The sequence below is a fragment of the Bos indicus genome, chromosome X, assembly GCF_029378745.1.
Source record: "Bos indicus isolate NIAB-ARS_2022 breed Sahiwal x Tharparkar chromosome X, NIAB-ARS_B.indTharparkar_mat_pri_1.0, whole genome shotgun sequence".
NCBI classification, from domain to species: domain Eukaryota; kingdom Metazoa; phylum Chordata; class Mammalia; order Artiodactyla; family Bovidae; genus Bos; species Bos indicus.
In genome coordinates, this window is record NC_091789.1 from 100310100 (window position 1) to 100337744 (window position 27645).

Consider the following 27645-nt stretch of genomic DNA (forward strand, 5'->3'; position numbering starts at 1 on the left):
TACACTTTGCTCTTTATTTTCAGTCTCAAGTCAGCTAAAGGCACACAAAGCAGAGGACAGGAGGCGGCCCAGCTTCAAGTGAAGTGCAGGTGGAGTGGGGATCCAAAGCAGCTGGTTTCTTAGGCATAAGTGGTGACATACTGGGGCCCCATGTTCCCAAAGTAGGAACGTTCCCACTCACTCATGAGCTCGAAGTGTACAGGACGGCGGCAGAAATTGCAGGCAGCTATAGATATATCCTGGAGGGGGAGTCCCACCTCAGTCCAGGCTTCTAGCAGCTTCTCTGAAGGTGATGAGGGGAAGGGAGGGAAATAATTGGTTAGAGTATGTCTTAATCCCTGTGCCACATTACAGATGTGCCAAGATATTGATCCCCTCAACCCTTTGAGATATCTCAGAACTAGAAATAGCCTCATTAGTTTGCTCCTTTGTGTGATGTGAATATTACCATTTGCGTATGGGTGCTGTGATATATAAAAGTTTGAGAAGCACTCATGTGACATAATTTGAAGCTGTACTGGCCTGGCCTGAACCACTTTGTAAGTACATGACATGGTGTAACTCAAGAAGTGAATCCATCTACTTGGAAACTCAGCCTGGTGAGGAAGATGACACTGACAGTAAACACACAGTGTCATCAGTATTGTGACCTGGGAGCCTGGGGCAGGGGTTTTTCCTAGAGGGAGTGGGGAGCCCAGAGGACAGAATCTGATCTCTCTGCCAGAAGTACCTCAGCTGTGTCCCAGGGCTCTGTCCCTGGCTCTTTTTTCATGCTTACTCCCTGTGTGATCTCATCTAGTTTCATGGCTTTAAAAACCATGTATATGCTGGTGATTCTGAAATTTTCATATCTAGCCCAAAGCTCTTTCCTGAATTCTAGACTTGTATATCCACCTTTCTGTATCTTCACCTGGATATCTAATAGGCATCTGTAACTTAACATGAGCACAACTGAGCAGTAATACTGATCTCCCTACCCTCCACCAAGTCTACCTTACTTTCAGTGTTAACCATCTCAGTTGGTGGCAATGCCAGTTGCTCAGTACAAAAATATTCGAGCTATCCTTTATTTTTCTCTTTCTCTCCTATGACACATCCAGTCTATTAGCAAAAACCATTGGTTCTACCTTCAAAATCTGACCACTTCTTACCACCAATGCTATCCTCAGGTCTGAGCCACCATCATTTGTTTTTCATTTTTTAATTCTGAAGATTTTTTATTAAAAAGCAAATTATTTGCTATGTGACATCCAATGGCTTGGGAGTTTTAATCCCTTCTTTTGTCACCATTATTTCTTAACCTGGAATATCACAATAGCCCCCTAATGGATCTCCCTGCTCCCACTCTTTCAGTCTATTCTCAACATAGAAGTCAGAGAAACTCTTGAAACCTGAATCAGATTCAGATATGTTACTCATCTGCTTAAATCCTTCTGAAGGCTTTCTATTTCAGAGTTCCCTGGTGGCTCAGACAGTAAAGCGTCTGCCTACAATGTGGGAGACGCGGGTTCGATCCCTGGGTCAGGAAGATCCTCTGGAGAAGGAAATGGCAACCTACTCCAGTACTCTTGCCTGGAAAATCCCATGGACGGAGGAGCGTGGTAGGCTACAGTCCACGGGGTCGCAAAGAGTTGGACATGACTGAGCGACTTCACTTTTCTTTCACTTTCAGAGTTAAAGCCATAACCCTTCCAGTGGCCTGCAGTACCCTACACTGTCTGGTCCATATTGCTCCTCCTCAGTTTTCTCTCTCTTTCCCTCTAATTCACACCATTCCATCCATACTCATCTACTTATTCAAATACAAGAGGAATACTGCTGTGTTAGGGTCTTACCTGTTTTAGGGTGTTCTCTCTGCCTGGGATGCTCTTTTCTTAGATTTCTTCCCAGCTGACTCCTTCACTTCCTTTATATCTTTGCTCAAGTGTCACTTTGGTGGTCTCTACACATAGCACTCTATTTAAGGCTTCAACCTTCCTCTCCAAGCTAGCCCATGTACCCGCCCCCAGCACTTTCTATCCCCTTTTTCCTGCTATATTTTCCCCCATAAATGCTTAGAATTACCATGCTATTTAATTTGCACTTATTTTTAAGTGTTCCTTTTTCTATTATCTCCTACTAGTATGTAAGCTCCAGAAGGATAGAGATTTTGTATCTGTTGTTTAGTACTGAATCCCCAGCACCTGGAACAGTATCTAGCACACAGTAGGTACTTGATAACTATGTGTTGAAAGAATGAATGAAAGATGCCTGATTACATCTAGAAGATGAAAAGAGGTAAGTCAGAGTAAGGGATGAAGGAAGGCATTCCACTCAGAAGGAAGCATCATTAACAAAATCCCAGGGGTAAGAGGCTAGAGCTAAGTAAGGGAACTGTAAGTCATTCAGAGTAGCTGGAGAAATAAAATGAATGTGGGGAAGAAGAGAAAGCATAGAGATCACCATGTTGAAGGCACTGAATGCTATGCCAAGGAGGTTTGACTATTCTCCAGGCCAGTGTCTCCAGTTTGGGGGCTATACATCTTATTAGTACAAAAGTTCTAATACCTACCTCCAATGTATGTATTTTTTATATAATACATACATATATAATTGTCAGTCTATATATTAGAGATCAGTATAGGTAATGCTTAATTTCCTATTTTTTAAGACAAAAAGTAAATATACAATTCTAATAAATCCCCTTACCCTATGGATGATCTTGCATACCTCACCTTGGAGACCACTGCTCTAGTCTAGACAGTAGGGAACTATGAAGAGATTTAAACTAGGGAGCTATATGATCAGATTTTTAGAAAAATCCCTCTGATGGTCAGTATGGATAAAGGATTAGAGAAAAGCAGGAAAATTAGTTAGGAAGAAATCACATTGACATGGATTTAAAAAGTAGCAATGGAGAAATGAGATTTGAGAGAGATTGTAGAGAACATTTGCAAGATTTCATGATGGGTTGGCTATAACTTTGAAGGGCTGACTGGTGGAGTCATGGTGAATGCCTCTCATATTTCTCTCCTGCAAAAGCCCAGCATAAGTGGACACTTAGAGAACTGAGAATACTAAAAGCTCTATAATTGAAGCCTAGCACAAAGAAGGCTGAGCAAGAGGTCCAGAAGTCTAGATCATTAGCTCAGAGATGGTATGTGGCATGAGACCTAGTGGTATGAGCATGGAGGTAGATGCAGATTCTCCAGTTCAAACCTAGTGGCTATGTCACTTTGGACCAGTTTTTTATATGTTTTGATACCTCAGTTTCTATATATATAAAATGGAAATGCTAATAATACCATGTCTACCCCATGAGGATTAGATGAGTTAATACATGTAAAGTATTTAGAACAGTTCTTGACACATGGTAAATACTTAATAAGTGTTGGCTAGCATTATTTGATGCTTTTAAATGAATGAATGTATGGCGTCTACCTGTCTTGTTTTCCTAGTACTCTCATTCTGCCTATGCTCCAGACAAACAAAATGCTGTAGCTAATGTATGCCCTCTGCTTTCCTATCTCTAGGTCTATGCTTATCAAATTCCCTTGTTCTGAAATATCCTTCTTACACCATACCACAGGTACTTCAAGGTACAGCAGAAGGATTTCCTTACCTATGAAGCCTACTTAATTTCACCCTTCTTACCTTCTCTAGCCATAAATGAACACTCTCCTTTTAGCTCCCAGAGTACTGGAGCTCACCACACTGGACCAGTACCACCCGTGTTTATATCTGTCTCCTTTGCTATGCCATCAACTGCCTATGTGTCTTTCACCCAACAGACCTAGAATAAGAACCTGCTCTATGCTGGCCCTGTATCTAGAAGGAATCCAGTAAACTTCAGGTGAATTGGGCACCTTAAGGATAAAACCCAAGCTATTCAGTTCTACAAGCCTCCAAACTGTGTGTTGTCTTTGCAGATTCATAGGTAAACACTCCCCTACCTTATTCCATTCTTACTTTCCTACATTCCAGTAATATTTGCTTGTTCTTGATATGTCCAAGCCTACTTCTGATTCTCTTACTTGTCTTTCTCCATGCTCTTGCTTCTACTGGGAATATCTCTTCTGCATCCTCTTTCTTCTCTTGGTCCAATACCACACCCCTTTGCAAGACTCAGCTCAGGTTGTCACCTCCACTAAGAAGCCTGTCCTGAAGCCAGGCCCCTCTTCTGCTCCTACAACTCCCCCATGCATTCTCTCTGTTGAACTTCAATCACTCCTTGAAGTCATTGTTTGAGTCTGCTATGGTCTCCTCAACCAAACTGAAGCCCTATGAGTACAGGAACTGTTTCTTATTCATTTATGACCCCAGTATAGGGTCTAGCACATAATAGATGTTTCAGAAATATATTTTTAAACTGAACGGCATCCATTGTCTTCTTAAGATAATGAGGCTGAAGGAAAGAAGAGTGCTGTAGACACCCATGTTGAGGAAAGGAAAGGAAAGAAAAGAAAGGAAAGAGAAGTCGCTCAGTGGTGTCCGACTCTTTGCGACCCCGTGGACTGTAGCCTACCAGGCTTCTCCATCCATGAGATTCTCCAAGCAAGAATACTGGAATGGGTTGCCATTTCCTTCTCCAGGGGATCTTCCTGACCCAGGGATCGAACCCAGGTCTCCCACATTGGAGGCAGACGCTTTAACCTCTGAGCCACCAGGGAATAGGTGTCCCCATGTTGAGGACTTACCCACAAAGTCTTCCATCATCTGAGGGCTGTGGTGAGGGGAGGGTGCCAAGCGCAGCAGCTCCTCACCCCGGGGGACAGTTGGGTAGTTGATGGCCTGCACATAGATGCCATACTTGGAGAGCAGGAGATCACAGATCCTGGTGTTCAGCATTGCATCACCCACCTGGACCCGGGAGAAAAGCTTGTCAGTATCTGCTCCCCTGGCCCCACTATTGCTAGCTCTATTAAGTAGGTGGAGGGAATCAGATCAAGGAACTCCACTGAACTTGGGGGCATATATTTTCATAAGTGTCTTAGTCAGTGGCAGGTCTAGAATCTCTTGTCAAGGAGTTTCTCAGTGGCAGCAATCTGACTTAAGATACATGCATCCCAATGTTCACAACTCTACTTACAATAGCCAAGACATGGAAACAACTCAAGTTCCCATCAACACATAATTGGTTTAAGAACATGTGGGGTGTGTATGTGTGTATACACACATACACATATACATATGTGCTGCTGCTGCTGCTGCTAAGTCGCTTCAGTCATGTCCGACTCTGTGCGACTCCATAGATGGCAGCCCACCAGGCTCCCCCGTCCCTGGGATTCTCCAGGCAAGAACACTGGAGTGGTTGCCATTTCCTTCTCCAATGCATAAAAGTGAAAAGTGAAAGTGAAGTCTCTCAGTCGTGTCTGACTCTTAGCGACCCCATGGACTGCAGCCTACCAGGCTCCTCCATCCATGGGATTTTCCAGGGAAGAGTACTGGAGTGGGGTGCCATTGCCTTCTCCATACATATGTGCATACATGCATAAAATTGAATATTAGCCACAAAGAAGTGAAATATTTTCATTTGTGGAAACATGGATGGACCTAGTGAATATTATACTAAGTGAAGTGAGTCAGACAGAGAAAGACAAATATATCACTTATATGTGGAATCTTAAAAAATAATACAAATGAATCTATAACCAAAACAGAAACATACTCATAGAAAATAAACTTATGGATGCCTAAGGGGAAAGAGGGGCTTCCCAGGTGGCTCAGTCATAAAGAATCTGCCTGCTAATACAGGAGACTTGGGTTTGATCACTGGGTTGGGAAGATTCCCTGGAGAAGGAAATAACAACCCACTCCAGTATTCTTGCCTGAGAAATCCCATGGATAGAGAAGTCTATGGCAGTCTATGGTCCATGGGGTCACAAGAGTTGGTTAGACATGACTTTGTGACTGAACAACAACAATGAGGTATAAGGGAGGGATAAATTAGGAGTATGTGAATGATAGGGAGGGAACACAGCCCTGCCAATCAACAGAAAATTGGATTAAAGATTTACTGAGCATGGCCCCACCCATCAGAACAAGACTCCATTTCCCCCTCAGTCAGTCTGTCCCATCAGGAAGCTTCCATAAGCTTCTTATACTTCTCCATCAGAGGGCAGACAGCATGAAAACCAAACTCACAGAAAATTAACCAATCTGATCACATGGATCACAGCATTGTCTAACTCAATGAAACCATGAGCCATGCTGTGTAGGGCCACCCAAGACGTACGTGTCATTGTGGAGAGTTCTGACAAAACATGGTCTACTGGAGAAGGGAATGGCAAACCACTTCAGTTTTTTTGCCTTGAAAACCCCATGAACAGTAGGAAAAGGCAAAAAGATAGGGCACTGAAAGATGAACTTCCCAGGTCGGTAGGTGCCCAATTATGCTACTGGAGATCAGTGGAGAAACAACTCCAGAAAGAATGAAGAGATGGAGCCAAAGCGAAAACAACACCCAGTTGTGGATGTGACTGGTGATGGAAGTAAAGTCGAACGCTGTAAACAACAACATTGCATAGGAACCGGGAATGTTAGGTCCATGAATCAAGGCAAATTGGAAGTGGTCAAACAGGAGATGACAAGAGTGAACATCAACATTTTAGGAATCAGCGAACTAAAATGGACTAAAACTAAATGGGTGAATTTAACTCAGATGACCATTATATCTACTACTGTGGGCAAGAATCCCTTAGAAGAAATGGAGTAGCCATCATAGTCAACAAAAAAGCCCAAAATTCAGTACTTGAATGCAATCCCCAAAACAACAGAATCATCTCTGTTCATTTCCAATGCAAAACATTCAATATCACAGTAATCCAAGTCTATGCCCCAACCAGTAATGCTGAAGAAGCTGAAGTTGAATGGTTCTATGAAGACCACAAGACCTAGAATGAACACCCAAAAAAGTTGTCATTTTCATTATAGGGGACTGGAATGCAAAAGTAGGAAGTCAAAATACACGTGGAGTAACAGGCAAATTTGGCCTTGGAGGACAGATTGAAGCATGGCAAAGGCTAATAGAGTTTTGCCAAGAGAACACACTGGTCATAGCAAACACCCTCTTCCAACAACACAAGAGAAGACTCTACACACGGACATCACCAGATGGTCAACAGCGAAATCAGATTGATTATATTGTTTGCAGGCAAAGATGGAGAAGCTCTATGCAGGCAGCAAAAACAAGACCAGGAGCTGACTGTGGCTCAGATCATGAACTCCTTATTGCCAAATTCAGACTTATATGGAAGAAAGTGGGGGAAAACCACTAGACCATTCAAGTATGACCTAAATCAAATCCCTTACAATTATACATTGGAGGTGAGAAATAGATTCAAAGGATTAGATATGATAGACAGAGTGCCTGAAGAACTATGGATGGAAGTTCATGACATTGTACAGGAGACAGGGATCAAGACTATCCCCAAGAAAAAGAAATTCAAACAGGCAAAATGGTTGTCTGAGGAAGCCTTACAAATAGCTGTGAAACGAAGAGATGTGAAAGGCAAAGGAGAAAAGGAAAGATATACCCATTTGAATGAAGAGTTCCAAAGAAGAGCAAGGAGAGATTAAAAAAGGCTTCTTCAGTGATCAATGCAAAGAAATAGAGGAAAACAATAGAATGTGAAAAACTAGAGATCTTTTCAAGAAAATTAGAGATATCAAGGGACTCTTTTATGCAAAGATGGGCACAACAAAGGACAGAAGTGGTATGGACCTAACAGAAGCAGAAGACATTAAGAAGAGGTGGCAAGAATATACAGAACTATACAAAAAAGATCCTCACAACTCAGATAATCACTTCACAACCCAGATCACTCTCCTGGAGCCAGACATCCTGGAATGTGAAGTCAAGTGGGCCTTAGGATGCATCACTATGAACAACGCTAGTGGAGGTGATGGAATTCCAGTCGAGCTATTTCAAATCCTAAAAGATGATGCTGTGAAACTGCTGCACTCAATATGTCAGCAAATTTGGAAAACTCAGCAGTGGCCACAGGACTGGAAAATGTCAGTTTTCATTCCAATCCCCCAAAAAAGCATTGCCAAAGAATCCTCAAACTACTGCACAATTGCACTTAACTCACACACTAAAAACGTAATGCTCAAAATTCCTCAAGCAAGGCTTCAACAGTACATGAACCATAAACTTCTAGATTTTCAAGCTGGATTTAGAAAAGGCAGAGAAACCAGAGATCAAATTGCCAACATCTGTTGGATCATTGAAAAAGTGAGACAGTTCCAGAAAAACATCTTCTTCTGCTTTATTGATTACACCAAAGCCTTTGACTGTGTGGATCACAATAAACTGTGGAAAATTATTTAAGAGATGGGACTACCTGACTACTACTTCTGAGAAATCTGTATGCAGGTCAAGAAGCAACAGTTAGATCTGGACATGGAACAACAGATTGGCTCCAAATCAGGAAAGGAGTAAGTCAAGGCTGTATAAATGCTGGGCTGGATGAAGAACAAGCTGGAATCAAGATTGCCAGGAGAAATATCAGTCACCTCAGATATGCAGATGGCACCACCCTTATGGCAGAAAACAAAAAAGAATTAAAGAGCCTCTTGATGAAAGTGAAAGAGGAGAGTGAAAAATTTGGTTTAAAACTCAACTTTCATAAAACTAAGATCTTAGCAACTGGTCCCATGACTTTATGGCAAATAGATGGGGAAACAATGGAAACAGTGACAAACTTTATTTTTGGGGGCTCCAAAATCGCTGCAGATAGTGACTGTAGCCATGAAATTAAAAGATGCTTGCTCCTTGGAAGAAAAGCTGTGACCAACCTAGGCAGCATGTTAAAAAGCAGAGAGATCACTTTGCCAATAAAGGTGTGTCTAGTCAAAGCTTTGGTTTTTCCAGTAGTCATGAATGAATGTGAGAGTTGGACTATAAAGAAAGCTGAATGCCAAAGAATTGATGCTTTCAAACTGTGGTGTTGGGGAAGACTCTTGAGAGTCCTTTGGACAGCAAGGAGATCCGACCAGGCCATCCTAGAGGAAATCAGTCCTGAATATTCATTGGAAGAACTGATGCTGAACCTGAAACTCCAATACTTTGGCCACCTGATGCGAAGAACTGAGTCTATTGAAAAGACTCTGATGCTGGGAAAGATTAAAGGTGGGAGGAGAAGCGGATGACTGAGGATGAGATGGTTGGATGGCATCACCACTCAATGGACGTGAGTTTGAGTAAGCTCCAGGAGTTGGTGATGGATAGGGAAGCCTGGCATGCTGCAGTCCATGGAATAGCAAAGAGGCACTACTGAGTGACTGAACTGAACTGAACTGATGGGATTAACAGATAAAAGTTACTACCCATAAAATAGATAAGCAACAAGGATTTACTATATAACACAGTGAATTAATGGAAAATAATCTGAAAAAAATATGTAACTGAATCACTTTTCTGTACACTTGAAACTAACACAATATTGTAAGTCAACTATATGCTATGCTGTGCTTATTAGCTCAGTTTTGCCCAGTTATTTATGACCCCATGGGCTGTAGCCCGCCAGGCTCCTCTGCCCATTGGGATTCTCCAGGCAACAATACTGGAGTGGGTTGCCATGCCCCCTCCTCCAGGGCATCTTCCCAATTCAGGGACTGAACCCAGGTCTCCCTCATTGCACCCAGATTCTTTACCATCTAAGCCACCAGGGAAGCCCAAGAATGCTGAAGTGGGTAGCTTATCCCTTCTTTAGGGGAACTTCCAGACCCAGCAATCGAACTGGGGTCTCCTGCAGTGGAGGTAGCTTTTTTACCAACTGAGCTACCAGAAAAGCCCCAAGTCAACTATACTTCAATTTAAAAATTAAAGGGGGTAGAAGTGCTTCTAGGGACCTTGTCTTGAAGCTGTTTGCAGAAGAAGCATACCTAGCTATGTTAATTTAGGGTAGTTCTGAGTAAGAAGATAAAACCCCAAGTGACTTCTGGAGTGTTGTCACTGGGTTAATTAAACATATTTGCAAAAGTAGTCTTTCAAAGGAACACTGCATTAGCCCAATGAACAGTACAGTCTACTAAGCATGAGATAATAACTAATGTTAAAAAAAAAAAAAAGACTAGTTAATCCAGAATGACTGATAATTTTCCAAAAGGGAAAGAAAACTGATGATAAGGAGGTTGGTTAACAAGGAAACAGCTGACAGGAACAGGTTTCAGTTTGCTGGTTTTGGGAAGGCTCCCAGGAGAGATGGTGGAGAAGGCAATGGGGAATGTGGGACTCTCACCCGAATGGGGATGATGTGGCTGGGGCATGGAATGACAGGAAGGCCCCTGTCCATTAGTAGCTGACGCATGTGCTTGACATTGCGTTGGTGGGCCCTCCTCAGGGCTTGGCCCTCCTCTCCTTTGAGCAGTCGCACGGATTCCAGAGCCCCAGAGAGCACCATGGGAGGCAGTGAAGTGGTGAAGATGAAGCCAGCAGCATAGGAACGTACCATGTCCACCAAGTCACGGGTGCTGGCAATGTAGCCACCCACACAGCCAAAGGCTTTGCCTGGAGACAAGGAGGAGAATGAGGAGGTTATGCACAGATCCTATTATCAGCCCCCTGAGGAACAGGGTAACTCAAGGCAGTACACTAGAAGCTGGAGCTCCAGACTCCCTTATCATCTTTCTTGTCTGTGACAAGCAGACAGAGCTGATAGTTATGCTGCTTTGAGGTAGGACTTGTAAGCCCTGCCATGTGTAATGACTAGATATGCGGGAGCTGGGTGGGGACCTTCAACTGGTTAGATCCAAAAGTAGAGCTAAATGGAGCTTGGAACTGGGATGGGGAAGGAGTTTTGATCCACAACTCCACCCAATGAATTGAACTTAGTAATTTGGCCCAGCTCAGGGGTCTTCTCAAAAAATCCTCCCAGACTTTGTCAGCAATTTTGCAGTGATATGGGAGTGGGAGGAGAGAATCCAAATGTTCTATAGCCTGGGTCATAAATTCTACCCAAATAGCCTTTGCAACTTTGTGGAGGAGGAAGAAAAAGTTCTTCTAGGGACTTCCTTTCTGGATTGTATATAAGGGTAACCCAAGGGACTCACTTACCAAGAGTTCCAGAGATGATGTCAATCTTGTGCATAATTCCATCACGCTCCCCAATCCCAGCACCCCGGGACCCATACAGTCCTACAGCATGAACTTCATCCACGAAGGTCAGAGCCCCATACTGATGGGCCACATCACACAATTCCTCAAGGGGACAGATGGCACCTGAGCAAAGCCATGAATAGAGGTAGATCATAACCCTTCTCCAGCTCCATCTCCAGCATGGAATTTGTGGCACATAACAACTATAGGTTGGGAAAGGAGGAGGGTGTGCACCCTTAGTTGGGGCTATGCCAGACTTCTTCATATGTGTCGACTGAGTTCACCCTACTCCCACCCAAGTTGTGTATGTGTGCATTTTCCCCAGCCTGTGATTAAGGCTTACTTTTCTTTCTATTTTTACTTCATTCTGATGATATCTGTCCTCTTGCTTATGCTATTTGCCAGCCTCTCTCTGCCTCCCCTCCCCCGCCCCACCACAAGTCTGTGTATTTCCATCAAGTATTGGCACTAGCCTATATGATGCCTTTGTTTAAATAAATTTAAAAAAATTCTCCTTTTGCTCCAGGTTAATGTTTTCAGATCTCACTCACCCTGTCTGCCAAGTGTTGTTGTCAGCTGTGTCAATATTGTTTTTTCACTGGTCTTCCATATTTCTGTGTTTATGACTTTTTGCCAGTCTCTTTTTATGACTATTTCCAAATTTGTTTCTGTGTCTCTATTTTCTATCTCTGTCTTTGTTTTTCCTCTCTCCTCTCCCCACTTCCTCTGTCTCTTTGTTAGTGTCTATATCCCTCCTTCCCTCACTCACCTTCCTCTCTCACTTCTGTTCTCTCTTATTGTTTGTATCCCTTCATGTCTACCTTTCTGACTTTAGACTTTTTTCTCTGTATCTCTGTCTCTTTCTGAGTTTTTTTGTGCCTCTATCTTTTCTGTCTCTGTGGGAAATATTTTTTTCTCAACCTGTCAATTTTGTTACCTGAGGGTACCCTCCCATAGACTCAGGCTCAATGTATTGAATGAAAGTGAAATAGAAGTAATCTGTATGTTCCTGTACATTTTCCATGCAGATTTACCATTTTCCCCTGTTATTCTATGCTGATAATTGTTTATAAGGTCTTCAAATGTCTGTGAATTTCATGCATAGATATTGTGACCACTCTACATATACAAGAACCCATACATCTGTCATTCCCCATTCCTGGAAACTAATGGTGCAGGGAAGTGGAATACAACAGAAACTTCTTCATGTGGGAACAGGGACTCCAGGCTAGGATTAAAGTTTGTGAGCCACTGGTGGGACAATAGGAGGGGAGAAAACCACAAGAGTTGGAGTCCAAGACTAAGAGGACAGTGTAATGGTTCAAACATCATTTCAATGAGAGGAATTCAGCCCTAAATTGACAGTTTCAGCAGGGTTTCCACCATTCACTAAATAAAGAACCATTCATTTGCAAATGTAAGGAAGTAGAATGGTCCTAACATTCATTATTTCTGGTTTTCACTACAGAAATAATGATTTAAAGTAGTCTCAGTGGTAGAAATATGATCATTGCTAGTTGTAGAAATGTGGACAAGGGCATGACAATAAGTTTTTATATATATTCACTCACTTAAATATTCTCAGCTACTCCATTAATTATCATCTCAATTTTTAAAGATAAGGCAATTGACACACAGCAATTAAGAAACTTGTCCAAGCTAGTAAGTTGTAATGCTGGGATTTGAACATGGATAGTTTGGTTCAAAAGCTTGTGCATCACCATTACTTGATGTGATGGCACTTACACTGGCTAAATCTGAGAGTACAGTGGACTCTCCTTTGTTTCACTTGGAAAAGTGACAGATTAAAATGAATTGAGGATCTCTTTGCTTTAATAAACCCAGAAGATTATGCCTAAAATAGATGATTTCTGCCTAAGAGGGACAGCAATACAATGATTTGAGCATTGTTTCAGTTAGGGAAAGGAAAGAGGTAGGATGATAAAGGTGATTTATTTCTACTTAGATCATGATAAATAGAATGTCTTCCATCATCTCTTTTGATCAGATATTTTACCTTGAGGAAAGTTGAAGTTTAGAGAGTTAAAGAGTTACTCAAGGTCACTGAGCTGGTAAGTGCTAAAGGTAGGATTTGAACCAAGATCTGACTTGAAAACCTGTTTTGATTCCAGTGCTACATATTGGACCCTAAAAAATCTCCCAGGAACTGGTTTGTGAAAATTTATGATGCAGGAACCAGACACTGGGATGATTGATCTGCACATCATTTCTAATGGAAGGAGCATTGTACGAAGGAATTGGACTCATACATCCTAGGGTTCAGATATACACTTTGGCACCAGTTTACTGAGCCAGCCAAGGTAATTTGGGTACTCTCTCTGCACTTCAGTTTCTTAACCTTTGAAATCAGTATAATAGCTCTCTCCATCCTTTGGCATTTACTGTCTATGTGACCTTGGGCAAGTCACTTCACTTCTTGGTGTCTCAGTTTTCCTCATAATAACATTTACCTCAGAATTGTTGTGAAGATTAAGTGAATTAATACATGTGAAATACTAATAATTTTGCTTGGTACATAATAAGCATTCTATAAATGTTAGCTATTATCATTATCATCATAGTTTTTGTGAGACCAATGTTAGTAAACATACACTCATACGTACACTTACCGTCCATGGAGTGAACAGTCTCGAAGGCCACGATTTTGGGTGTCTCAGGGTTGGACTTCTTTAGAAGTTTCTTCAGGTGGTCAGGATCATTGTGCCTGAAGACAAACTTAGCTGCTCCACTGTTGCGGATACCTTGGATCATGGAAGCATGGTTGCCTGCATCTGAGTAAATCTCACACCCTGAAGAACCAGATGCATAATGCTTAAGCTTCTATCCAAGTATTCACATTTCAACTTCAAGACTGACTTGGCAGGAGCAAAGAGCTAATCTTTTCCTCCATATGAAGCCTCTGCTCAGCTTCTCCCTCCTCCGGAAGCCTTTGTAACACCTCTTCCTCTCTTGGAAGAACTCCTCTGCCCTGAAATTCTGACCCCTACAATCTTCTCTCCAGGCATTTTAACCCTGGCTTGGACTTTGATTCTTGGGGTGGAAGAAATTTAAATTTCCCAAGAATGCTCTAGAGTTTCCTGAGAATAGGGCTTACGTTCCTATTCCCAGACACCAAGATTAAGCCTTAGAAAGGAATTTGTCGGAGGGAATGTTTGCTAACTTGGACTGATGATATATTCTTCCTGATTTAGATGAAACCTCACCTTTTCCAGATAGTATACCTCTGCTTATAATTACAGGGTAGATACTTAGACTTTCACAATTTGAATCATAACCTTATAACAAGTCAGAGCTAGAAGGGCAATTGGTGACCATGGAATCTAGTCACTTTAATGTACAAGTGAGGAAGCTAAGTCTAAAGAAGGGGAGACTTTTGTCTAGGACCTGAGGAATCCAGGGCTTTTTACTGGACAATAGTGGGAGAACAAGTAGAGATGGGAAATTGGTGGATGGAATTGATTCCTGGGCCCCTGAACCTGCACTGACATCAAGGAACTGTGGCCTTATATTAGAGTAAGGGATCACTTCTACCTGTGGAAATCAGGCATGACTTCCTGGAGAACCTGCTATGAAAGATAAGTAGACTGGAAGTTTCTTGGGAGCAGGGATCACAGCTTTTTATCTTTCTGTTTCTGGTACCCAGATTAAGGCTAAGTGTACAGGAGATGTTAAGCAAACCTTTTTAAATGAACGGATTAAAAAAAAAAAAAAACAGAATTACTGAATTTTAAGTGAGTGAATGAATATGTGAATTAGTATATTACTGAATGAAAGAATGTGAGGAGAGGTGTCAAAAGATGAATTTGAAGAGGTAGGTAGAGGCCAGATTATTGAAGGCTTTAGAAGGCATGATAAAGAGAAGGGAAGTGGGAATCTATTAAAGGGCAGAGGAATAACAAAGATAGGCTTTTATTTTTAAAATATCATCTGGTTCTTGTGAATAATATGTTGTAGGAAGGCAAAGGTAAAGTCAGGAAAATGATGCTGGTCTTAGGATGGTGGCAGAAGAAATGAAAAGAAGTTGAATTCTAATGGCTGAAGGAGTTTACTGAAGACATTTCCAAAGATATTGGCTTGAGTTGGGGTTATGTGTGGTCTTGAAGAAAGTTTCTAAGAAGCAGTAGAGATGTTTATAGTGTGCTGAAATTTTTTCAAGAAGTGAGGAAATGTGTAGCAAGTGTGGAGACTTTTCTCAAGCAGTTTGCCTGTTATAAGGAGGGGACAGAATGGGAGTAACTAGAGAGTGAAGAGGAAAAAAAAATTTTTTTGAGATGCAAGAGACTTCAACATGTTTAAAGAGCAGGAGAGGCTAAAGATACATGAGGGAGAGAGGGAACTCATAGATCAAGATTCCTGATGAGGTAGAGGACACACAGAGTGCCAATGTAAGAATTAGTCAACAAGAAAAATGGCACCTCTTCTACTGTGATAGGAGATAAGGAATGAAAAGAGGCCATGTGAGAATGCTCATGAGTTTATAGGTAGTTTGAGGCAAGAAGTTGAGGACATTGCTGCCTAGGGTCTTCTGTTTTCTGTGTGGTAGGAGACAAAGTAATCTGCTGTGAGTGGAGGTGAGGTGGAGGTGTAAGAGAGCTGAAGAGAATGGGGTTTGGCAAAATTTCCTTGGCGAGAATGGGGTTTGGCAAAATTTCCTTGGAGATTTGGAGGGCTGACTATGGAAACAGGATTGCCAGAAAGAATAGAAGATGGTAGAGCTTGGGGACCATGAATTATTAGTGGCTCCCATCTAAGTAATTATGTAATACCAGTATTGACATAGAGAAGGTGGAGAGTTGCATTTATCTGGGATTGGGCTATGATGGAAGAATTGATAGGCACATGAGTTGAGGATGCTACTGGTTAGAGGATGGGAGAATGGGAAGATGGGATTCAGATGAGATCTGGTGTACAAGTGAAGAGATTAGCTTTAGGCAGGAGAGAGAATGAAAAAGGGTAGATGAGCAGTGAGGTGAATTTGTGGGTTTAGGGGCTATAAGTTAAAGGACCTCCTGTTTGGTGGCTTCTGTTTTATTTGTGTTGTAAGATGTGAGATTATTTGCTAAGAGTGAAGGAGGAGATAGCCACAGGTTTTAGAAGGGGAAAGAAAGTTTGAAAAAGCTGATATAGGGATATAAAAGGACTATTTATAAGTGTTGAGTGCAATTGAGTTGGGAAATGACAAATTTGTGATGTTACCCTTCAGTGAGGTTAGGATACAGTCATACAGTGTTGAGGGTATGCAGGGTGGGTAAGAACAAGGAGCAATGGGAGCAAGTGAACTCAGAAGACAGGGAAGGGCTGATGGAGACAGTAAGCCTGGATGCAGGATACTAGCCCTGAACAAAGTTTTGGCTCTGGGCTTACCTGGCAAGATCTTGGCCAAGGTGAAGAGAGTGGAGTCATTGGCCACAAAGCAGGAAGAGAAGAGCAGGGCTGAGTCCTTCTGGTGCAGCTCAGCCAGCTCTTGCTCCAGCTCGACATGGAACTTACTGGTACCCGAGATGTTGCGGGTGCCACCAGCTCCAGCTCCATGGCGCTGCAGGATCTCTCTGGCCAGGAGAAAACAGGGGAAGCAAGGAGAAGAAACTCTTGTCAGATACTGAGAAACTGTGTAGATTTCTCTTCCTTGATAGGGGTCAATATTAACTTAGTGATTCTCTATGAGTTGTGTCCTATATGACAAAGTAGAGGTCGGTATAGGGGCAATGGGGAGAAATGGACCTTCCTTCTTAGGCTGAAAGCACTCAGGGAGAGAAGGAGAAGCTAGATTGGTCTTGATTAGCTTGGAAGATCTTTTAGAGAAGGTTGAATACCATCTCTGGTAATACTCATTCTGTAGCCAGAGTAAGAACTCATGGAGAGTGCAACTTGTTCGATTTCTCATCCTCTCCTTTGTAGCACTGGACACCAAAGAGTTTGGATAACTAGGCTTGTTGACTTAGTTCCTGTCCAAGGATTAGATTTGTTGAAAGACCTTGAGACAAAAGGGGTGTTGGGTGGAACCCAGGTTTCCACCATCAGCTCTGCCTTTTCCTTCTATATGTGGCTTTGGCTCTTCTCTGGATATCTCCCTGTGGGCTCATCATGGCTCAGACCCTACTACTCACTGTGTGGCTTGCAAGACCCGAGGGTGCCGGCTCATGCCCAGGTAGTCATTACTGCACCAGACAGACACATCCTTTGAGGCCACAGATGCCTCAAAGAAGTGTTCAGCAAAGGGGTATGCATCAGCCCAGCGATTCACAGTCTTGAAAACACGATAGGTGTGGTCCTGTTTCTTCTCCATGATTTTGTCCCTAAAAAACTGGTCATAACCAAAGACATGGTCTCCTGTGGGAGTAGAGATGGGGATGAAAAGAATTTATTTTAAATTACTTCTTGGCTAGTCAATATTTTATTTAATGCAATTGATTTGGAGTTCTCCAGTTCTCTTTCCATTTATTAATTTATTTGATCAGTCATTAACTTACTGGGTCACATTAATGCTCTACTATTTAATTCAACCATCCCTTTGCTTACTCACTGACTCATTCACTTATTATACATTCACTCAGGCCTCCTAACCCTTGCATGGCCTCATCTCTTTTCCCAAGGTTAGTATGGCACCCTCCTTCCAGAAGTACCACCTCAAGTTTCAGTGGAAAGAGTGTTGATGGGTCTAGTTCTAGTCGTAGTTTTGCTACTTCCTAGTTGTGTAATATTGGCAAGTCATGAATCCTCTTAGTCTTAATTTTCTCACCTATAAAATGGGACTAATAATATCTTCATCACAGAATTATGACCATCTGATGACAAACAGAATGTAATACATCCAAGCTAATATCTGGCACATAGTACTATTATTGTGACTATTGTAATATAGTAGTATAGTAGTAGTAGTAAGAATAATAATTTTAAATATTATTATTGTAGCCAACATTTAATAAGTGCCTATTACATGTAACACCCTCTCTTAGTAACTTTATAGATATTATTTCATTTATTCTTTATAATAATCCTATGTGGAAAGTTCTATTAGCATCTCCATTTTACAGATGAGGAAGAGCCTAATTCTTTAACCACTACAAAATGGAGCAACCTTATTTTTAGAATTGAAATATAATGTATGCCACTAGGCTTGTTAAACTCCAGAACTCTATCCACGAGACAGAAATCATGATTGTTACAGATGGCAACTTATATGGTAGGAGTGTACATTAGTAACATCTTTGCTGTAGGGATGTTTGGAAATATGTACCAAGAGTTTTTAAAATGCACATGCTGACATACCTGGGGAAATATTTGCAGCATGTTTCGCATAAAACTTGATATCCAGAATTTATGTTTTGGAAACTCTGAAAATTACTATGTAAAATTTTAACCCAATAGAAAAGTGGGCAAAGAATATAACCAGACCATTCAACAAATGTAGTAAAAAGATGCTTAATCAGGGAAAGTCAACTACAAAAACAAGTTTTCACTGATCAAATTTGATAAAGATTTAAAACTTTGATACTATCAAGTGCTGGAGAGTGTGTGAGAATATGGATTCTTTTTGATAATTAGTACACCACTTTGGAGGACCAATTGGCAATATTTATTAATATTGAAAATGTGTACACCTTCACATCCTGAGATTTCCACCTCTTAGTGTCTATTGTAGAGAAACATTTACCTATCTACATGAAGAGGTACATTCAAGGATGTTTGTTGCACCACTGTTTGTAAGAGAAAAAACTGGAAGCAAGCCAATTGAGGAATAGCTAACTAGTTTCTAGTTTAGCCATATATAGTCTAAGAATACTACATGTTATCTTTGTGGAGATATGTTATCCTATGTGGAAAGTTCTATTAGCAATCTATTACATTTATATGTATGTAAAACCAACATACAATATAAAGTGGAAGAATACACACAAAAAATTGGTATAATTACATGAAGATGCTTGGTTGATTAAATGATGTTGCATTCATGCTACAGAACACATTTCAATCATTTATAATTATTATGCAGCTCTATGTTTAGGGACATGGAATAATGCTCATGACATATTGTTAAATGAACAAAGAACAACAGCAAACTCAAGGTGGAATGAGATCACATTTCTAATAAAAACATGTATGTGGAGGGAAGTGTAGTTTTGTATGTGTGTGTTTAGTCATAGGGAAATATCTAGAAAAAATATAAGAAGAAAATTAATGGTGGATGGTGGAGCTCTGATTTAAATTTCCCTCTTTATATTCATTTTGTATTGGGAAAATAAAATGAATTCTGTTATGAAAAATTATTATAAACACACACAAGACAAGGGGAAAAGTTCTCTGTGAAGGATGAGTGTTTCTGAGGGAAGCATGGAGAAAAAATGATAGGAATACATCTAATATTTAATGAAGCTTCATAACAAGTTTGAGGCACTTCTGTAAGTGTAATTTTATTTTCTTCCTGTAATAACTTGTTGAGGTATTAAAATCTCACTGCAAGGAAATGACTTACTTTCCAAAGCATGCAGATCCAGCAAGTGCCAGGATTAAAATTTAAACTCAGACTCCCCTGGGCTCTAAAGTGATTCTTTGCCATTTCCTCTGCTGTGTCAGTGCACAGCATTTCAACATTCCTTCCATATTCCAACCCCTTTGACTTCCATCTCAGCAAACTCACCAGCCATGTTGTTCTGAATCAGGTGTGTGACCTTCTCCGAATTTTTCTCTGGCTCTTGGGGACTGGAGAATGTCTTCTTCAGGCTGGTTGAGGCCAGAGAGGTGGGCAAGTCTGAGAGGGAGTATGGGATCCATTGGCCATGAAAAGGGGGGGGGGGGGAGGGAAAGAAAGCATGTGCTGTCCTCTTTAAAGTCAATACAACATATATAAATTCAAGGTTAGGAAGTAGAGAAGCCTTGTACACAGATAAGAAATATTTTGAAAAGTAAGCTTTTTCTCATTTCCCAAGTGGAGACTTATATATCATGAAACCACCCATAAGGTGAATTACACTTTTCTTCACTAGGACTTTCCCTTGGGTAAGATAACTGGAGCAGCAATGCTGAGTCTTGCACTTGGAAGGTAGATGCAGGATAGTGTCCCTTACTCTTCTTTTCTGAAAGTCATTAGAATTCAATTTTGAAAATTTTACTCTTAATTATATCCCACAAAGTTCTGTGAAAGATGTCGACAGTATAGCCAATTCTCAAGTGTGATTATCTTGAATGGTTTGTACCAATTGAATTGACCTGACCTCAATACTCATCTAAAGAATGTACCTACTTCCAAAACTTACTCTTTCATGCAAATCCAGACTGTCAGAGAGTAGTGTTGCTTATATGTGGGAGCCCAGCCTGTTGGAATCCATTTAGTCACTTGGGAGAGAGCAGGCAGAACTCTAGTGGGCTCATTTTAGACTAATAGCTAAAAGTTATAGAAGTATGCATATGTGTTGGGGAGGGTGAATTTCAGTGCACAGTTTAAGCTATTGCCTACTGTGGTTCTCCTAGAAAAGACTGGACTTCCATCATGGAATCTGTACCAGTTGCCTTTGGATTAGCCTAGCTCAGGACCATGATAAAATGAAATCAAGCATTAAGTTAGATGTTAGATGAGGTGGAAGTTAACTCCAACCTGTCTTGAAAGTCTTCACATCTTCCTGGACTTCTGGGGCTGCTTTTTGCACAATTTTACTCTTCCCATCCTGGAGTTCCAACAGCATGAAGGGACAGTGGCTCTTGGCCCAAGATGGAGAATCTATGCAAAGAGAGTAAGTGGTAGTGAATTTCTAGCTATAAGTTTCTAGCTGTAAATTTAACAATGGTCACTGAGATGTACTATAATTAAAAGCTATATCTCAGGCTATGGTAGAGTCACAAAGATGGATGTATCTGGTCCCTGTGCTAAGGGAGTTCCTAAGTTGTTGGGAATGGCACATTACTGAAGACACATTATGAACAGTGCTGGGATTGGAAGGAAGACATGGGCTAGAAGAGGGAAGAGACATGACCCAGAATTGGAATTGGACAGGCTGAAAGTCTAGGTAGGCTTCATAGAAGAGATGGTGTCCAAGTTAAGTGTTATATGAGGAGTTTGAGATGCTCTGGAAAAGATAATGGGACAGAGTCATTTGACAAGAGCAAAGACATAGAAACTTAAAATGATAATCCAGACAATTTTAAGTAGTTTCAGCATGACTGGAGTATATAGAATGTGAGGGGCATGAGAATGAGACTCTTTTTAGAGATACTGACGTAAGTCAGAAGTGAGGTGTATTTTTAGGCCAGCTTATTCTTCGTTGACACTTTTCACATGAACCCTCCCAGTTATTAGGTAATGATGACCAGTATGACTTGGAGTCTTATCTCTAGGGCCCAGACATTTTCCCCCATTTGTCAGAAGTGACTTCTTACCCCCTCCAGCCTTGGTTGCCTTAAGGTGGATTTGAGAAAAACTTGGTCCTTGGGTGGCCAGAATGGGACAACGTCCAATACCAAACAGGAACTGGTGAGTCTTAATCATCTTGCCCAGGAGGCCTGTGGGGCTCCGGATAAGCACTGGGCAACGCTGTAGCAACATGGCTGCTGTCACCATCTTGAGCCTGAAGTTCTGCATAAGATATGAAAGAGATGAGATTCCACTATGAAGGCCTGGCCAAAAGCCAAGAGTCATTCTTATGTTTGATACTTTGCCTTTAGCTTCTCACCTGATGCTTGCTCCCCTCCCCAGAAATGTCTTTACTGTTATTTCAGGGTAAGAAATTTCCCAATCTTAAAAATGTACCAATGGGGCATCTGAGAGGAAGAAATAGGAAACTTATCATTAGACCAAAGAGGTAAAGAAATGAGTTCCCACTGGAGGTGAGAAAGCCTGAATTCTGATTGTTTTAGACTTGGCTACTGACCTACTCTGTGATGGTAAGGATCACTGAAGTATGTTGTGTGTGGCAGGAAAAGAGTTGACAACCCACCAACCTTTTGATCAACACTTAAGGCTAAGACTCTTTCAAAGAATATTGGCCTCAGCTAAATGAAGATTCAACCTGCTAATGCAGACAGATGTCAATGACCAGGGCTCCTGAGGCTTGGCTAGGAGTCTTTCCTGAGCAGGCCCAGCCAGAGAGACAAGCTTGAGGCCACAGGTACCAATTTAAGTAGATTCAGGAAATAGAATGAAAGGGTACATGTCCCACCAGACTGGTATATTACTATCTTTGGATTTACTCCTGGATTTTGGAAAAGCACAAATAGAGATGTAGATGAAAACAAGCCAAGCCCCAAGGGATCTGGGAAGCATCTATTTGTGAATGAAAGAGGCAGAGGCTAAAACAGATATTCATCGAATATTTTATTAAAATTTATTCAATAAATATTTATTGAATTTAAATAAGTATTTATTGAATTTATTAAATATTTATTCAATAAATGTTTATTGAATTTGGGAGTATATTAATGAATGAGCAGGAATTCAGAGGGAAAAGAATATGGAAAGAGTCATAAGAAATGAAAAGTTAAGAAAGATAAAAGGCAGAAAGTAATAGAAAACAAAGGTGCAATGGTAGTGTTGGAGTTAGAACAATAGAAATTGCAGGAGAGAGAAAGATCAAAGTCAGAAGGAAAGGGGACAGGTAGAGATAAGAACAGGAAGAAGATGACTGATCCAAAAAACAGAGGACAAGAGGATGATGGAAAATAAAGGAGGCAGGGAAAGAGACTGAGATGAGACAAAGAGAATGAAAGAGAAGACAAGAGAGGAGAGGAAAAGGGTAGAGGAGAGGCATTGAGTAACAGCAGAAGTAGAGTTAGAAACAGATAGACAGAAGGACAAAAAAGGGATATGAGGCAAAAATCAAGAAGCATGCAGAAATATACAAAGACTCAGAAAACTGAGAGCAGGAGAGGAGAGAATCCAACAGGGACAGAGAGTCAATCAGCACAAAGGTAAAGGAGAAATTCTATCAGAGACTGTGGAGATGGAGAAGAACAAAGAATGGTTAGGGGAAGAGGAATTGGCCCTCCCTACTGAGAGAGACAAGAGTGAGACTGAGTGACAGGGGGAAGGGAGTAGAGACAAGATCAAAAGATAGAGACAGAGAGGTGGCTAAGGTGGGTTGGGGGTTGGGATGAGGGAGGAATGAGAGATATAAAAAGAAAAAAAGCTACAGATAACAAAAGGGAGAAGTAGATTAAAAGAAAAAGGACAGCATCCAGCATCAGAGAGTGAGCCAAAATATGGGACTGGAAAATGGGGGAAAGATGGAGGAATGTTTGAAGACTAAGGGCCTGCCACCACCAGGAGAGCTACTGAGTAGAACCCAATAACACCTCTACTATTTAAGGCCTTATATTGTGAGGGACAAGTGAACAGGAGGAGCTCATGCCATGTTGTTATATGGCAATATCCTTCATCTCTTACTGAGCAAAACCCCTCCCTTCTAGATCTCACAGAGCAAATGCCCTCCTCCTAACTCACAAAGCAACCTCTTTCCCTTGTTCCATTGCAGAGTATCCTCCCTCCAACTCTCACAGGCTGTCATAAGAGCATAAGTTGGTGTATGGAGTAGGGTATATGGATCTTGAAATTGGGAAAGGCCAAGTGGTATTGAAAAGACTAAATGAAACCTATGTTAAGATTTTGGGAAAATTTCTAAAAGAAAATGTTAGCTTTTCTTATTTCAGTTCCAGCTCTCTAACTCCTTGTTGGACATACTTGGAAAGTTACTTCCCCTCTTTGGGCCTCAACTTTCATCAGTAGTCAAATTTAAGATATTTATGTCTACCTCATATGGTAGGTAATGAATTGAATTTGATGCCTCCCTCACATCTGGATATATGAGTTTCCCTTCTCCTGCCTGCCTGCAAAGGCTAAAGTGCTTGGGGCTGAGCCTGCAGACCACAGATAAGGCTGTCAGAGTTTATCACATTTTGGGTCTGACCACTCCCCAAGCTGAGACTAGGGTGTGGGGGAGAAAAGGAGTTCCTTTCTAGAATCATGTCTGTGCATCTGGCTGGGGCTGTCCTGGCTACTGGTGGTGAGGGGGGTTGAATGGCCAAGGGAGAGGCAGGCAAAAGAGATGATCAGGTCCCAGGCTCCTGCAAATTCCTTTCCCCAACATTAACGACAATAATGACCACTTTGGGGTATGTAATGTGAAGAAAATACCCCAATATTGAAAGCAAAGTCCAGTCCTGCCTTGGGATGATGGTGAATCCCACCCCCAGAATAAAAGCAGAAGTTCAATACACACATCACCTCTAACAGGCTTTTAGCCATGATATATACTCAAGACCTGGGAAATATAGTCTACTTCTCGGAATTTGTTGAATTATCAAGCTCTTTCAAGCTTCAGTTCCAGTTTCTCTGTTCTGATGGTCCTTTCCTGGAATTTGTTCTGTCTTACTCTGTCTGTCCATCTTTATGACCCATTATCTTGTAGTGTAGTTACCTTGGGCTCTGTTTCCATTCTATCTTACTACCTATCCTGAGATTGGAGTGAGTAAAATCTAATCAAAGAAGTATTTTAGGCAATTAAGGGTATTAAGAGCACAGCCTGCTAGATTACTTGCATTTGAATCCTTGCTCTACTACTCACTAGCCCTGGGGTATTAGAAAAGTCATGCTTACGCTCTACATCTTATATCTTTAAAATGTAGATAATAACAAGAATACTCGAATTCACAGGGATGTTGTCAAGATGTAGTAAAATAATCTATATAAATTATATAGAAGAGTACCTATCCAACAGTAAATACTGAAAAAGTGTTATCTATTTTTTTTTTTTTTTGCAGGTATGGTTAAGGGTTTATTGGTGATCTGGCTGGGCAGGGCCCATGCTGGGAGAGCAAGGCCTGCACACCAGCACACCAGGCTAGTCCTGGCCTCCAGGGCAGTGCTGGGGGCTCAAGCCTGAGCTCTCTAAGCCAGGGTCTCTAAGCCACGTCAGGCTACTCACAGAAGAAAAAAAAAAAAAAAACACATGAAAAAGAAGGATGGTCTGGTTGGCTTTAGAGCAGAAATGATAACATCAAGGGGTGACTTCACTGAAGAAAAATAGGGTGCTGTAGAGTTTATAGATCTTAGATTAGAGATCCTAGATCCTAGATTCCACATTTTCTGTATAGGGAAAAGGAAGGTATAGCCAAGGGAATTAAAATCATAAATATACCAGAACAGGTCTGGAAAGCTGGCTCTTGTCTCAATCCTGATTCTTGTCCTTATTCTGTTACAGTTTACTATATGAAATTGAACCCTGCACTTTTCTCCTCTGGGCCTCAGTTTTTCCACAGACATTGGACTAGATAACTCCATAGATTCCATCTGATTCTAACAGTCAAACACTCTCAGAGTTCTCACTGTGTCAGACCCCTTTGTAAATGCTTCACATACATTGACTTATTTAATCCTCATGACAATCCTGTCAGGTATAAACTAATATCAACTTTATTTCAAAGATGAGGAACTGAGGCCCCAAAAGATTAAGTAACCTGTCCATGTCACAGAGCTACTAAGTAGTAGAACCAGGATTTGAACCTAGTCAATCTGGTTCCAGGGGGCTTCCCAGGTGGCTCAGTGGTAAAGAATCTGCCTGCTAATGCAGGAGATGCAAGAGATGTGGGTTTGATCCCTGGGTTGGGAAAATCCCCTGGAGAAGGAAATGGAAACCAATTCCAGTTTTTCTTGCCTGGAAAATTCCATGGACAGAGGAGCCTGGTGGGCTACTCTATGTGATCACAAAAAGCTGGACATGACTGAACATGTGCGTGCACACACACACACACACACACACAATCTGGTTCCAGAGCCTACTAACTTAACCACTATGGATCTATGATTAAAATATTACTACATATTTTCCTGACTGAGAGCCTGACTCCACACATTAATCCACTCTCCTATTAATCCAGGTCCCTTTCTAGGACGTTTGATTTTGAGCTGTAACCAATGCCTTTATCATAGGAACAGATTTCTAACTGAAGTGGAATTACAGACACTGATGAACATTCATTCATTCATTCCATCATTTAAAAACTTAAGCACCAATCTTTGCTGGGGTCTTCTTAGAGCAATGCTTTCACTCAAAGTGATAATGGTGAAATTTGAGCCTAAGTTATACAGCATTACTAGATCTTCCCTAAATCTTAAAATCCTCTCTTGTGTCAGCAGCCAATCTATAGTACCAGAGATCAGAGGGGCTAACCATAACTCTACCCCAGCAGAGAGCCAGAAACCATTCATTGCTTTTTTCCTTGACCCTTCTGTCCCCTTTGCAGTCTGCTTTGAAAGAATCAGTTAAGTCTGGAAGGGATATGGTCACTTTTCTTCAAGAATTGGAAGCATCAGACTTTAATTTCCTACCTAGTACCCTCTCCCCATTACAGAAGAAGCACTGAGAATTTTAGATTCCTGGAATCAGAATAGGACATTCTTAGAAACAGAAAAATTTAGAAGACCACAAAATCAAACTTAGATGAGGTTGTGGAAATCATAGGGCAAGCTCTCTTTTGCAAAGGGTGAATGATTTGCCTCACAGTAAATTAGGGTGAGAAAACAAATCTATTGACTTTCAGCATAGGGCCCTTTTAGTGACACAGAATTCTCCCACTGTCTCCCCTTATTTCTGGTAATTATTCATCTCTCAATTCCTTCAAATCTCTCCCTTCAATTCATTATTCCCATCACACCACATTAACTCTGTTTTCTCTCCCTACCTCTTTCCCTCTAAACTTTGATCCATTGGGCTCTGCTGTCTGCCAAGCAAGAAGGAGCCAGAGTAAAGGAAAAATAAGAGAAAACTAGAGCATCAGAGACTGATGAAGTAAAGTGAGTGATCTTGTAAACTAACAAAGAAGGGGAAACAAGAGGGAAAATTGACAAAAGGAAGATGAAAACAGGGAAAGACAGGAAGAGACATCGGGTGTGGGAAAGAAAATGACAGAGGGATAGGTTCTAAGAAACAAAGCCAGATCTAGTCAGGTCAGAAGGTCAGCCTATACAGCCATGAGGTGGGCAAGCAAACCAAGAAAGAAGGCACCACGCTGAAAGCAACACTTACCTGTTGCCCTGCACTGAGGACGAACGAACGACAGGTTGGGTGCTGTGAGTCAGGACCTGGTTTTTATCCCTTCTCCCTTGGCTCAGCTCCACCCACCCCGCCTTCTGCTGGCCTGGCCCTGCATTGGCCCCAAAGGTATCTCAGGCCCTTGTTAGAGATAAAACTCAGTGTAGTCCCCTCTTGCCTCCCCCCTCACCCAGTACCAGCTATCCCCTCTTTATTTTCTTTTTCTTCTCCCTCTGGAGTAGTAAAATGAGTTTCCTGGTTTTGGAATTGAACCATCCCTATATGGCTAGGGTACCTTGAGCAAAACCATCCCTCTGACCCTTGATTTCCTCAACTATTAAAGGAGGGCAATAAAATTCCAAAACCACTGTAGTACAAGAAGGAGGGGCTCTGTAACAGTCACCTTCCATAGGTGATATCTAGGTCATTGGAACAGTTCAATAACATCACGTACAGAAAACACAACACAGTGCCTGGTCCCAAGAAATAACAGCTAATGTTGATTGAATGCTTACTATGCACCAAGCC

At 41.4% G+C, this 27645-nt stretch overlaps 1 protein-coding gene across 2 annotated transcripts; it reads right to left on the reverse strand.

Moving 5' to 3' along the window:
* Window positions 1-27159, reverse strand: ALAS2 (5'-aminolevulinate synthase 2). 2 transcript variants are annotated; one of them, XM_019956492.2, is made up of 11 exons: window positions 27112-27159; window positions 21473-21668; window positions 20694-20816; window positions 19740-19850; window positions 17209-17431; window positions 16466-16650; window positions 13711-13890; window positions 11039-11203; window positions 10224-10492; window positions 4677-4839; window positions 1-283 (listed from the first exon to the last, which is right to left on the reverse strand). In XM_019956492.2, the coding sequence occupies exons 2-11, from the start codon at window positions 21651-21653 to the stop codon at window positions 120-122; spliced, it is 1764 nt and encodes a 587-aa protein (XP_019812051.2). In that variant the 5' UTR covers window positions 21654-21668; window positions 27112-27159; the 3' UTR covers window positions 1-119. The 2 variants fall into 2 exon arrangements, with proteins under 2 accessions (XP_019812051.2, XP_070641141.1); XM_070785040.1 differs by lacking the exon at window positions 4677-4839 and having other exon boundaries at window positions 134-283.
* Between the last annotated feature and the right edge of the window lie 486 nt (window positions 27160-27645).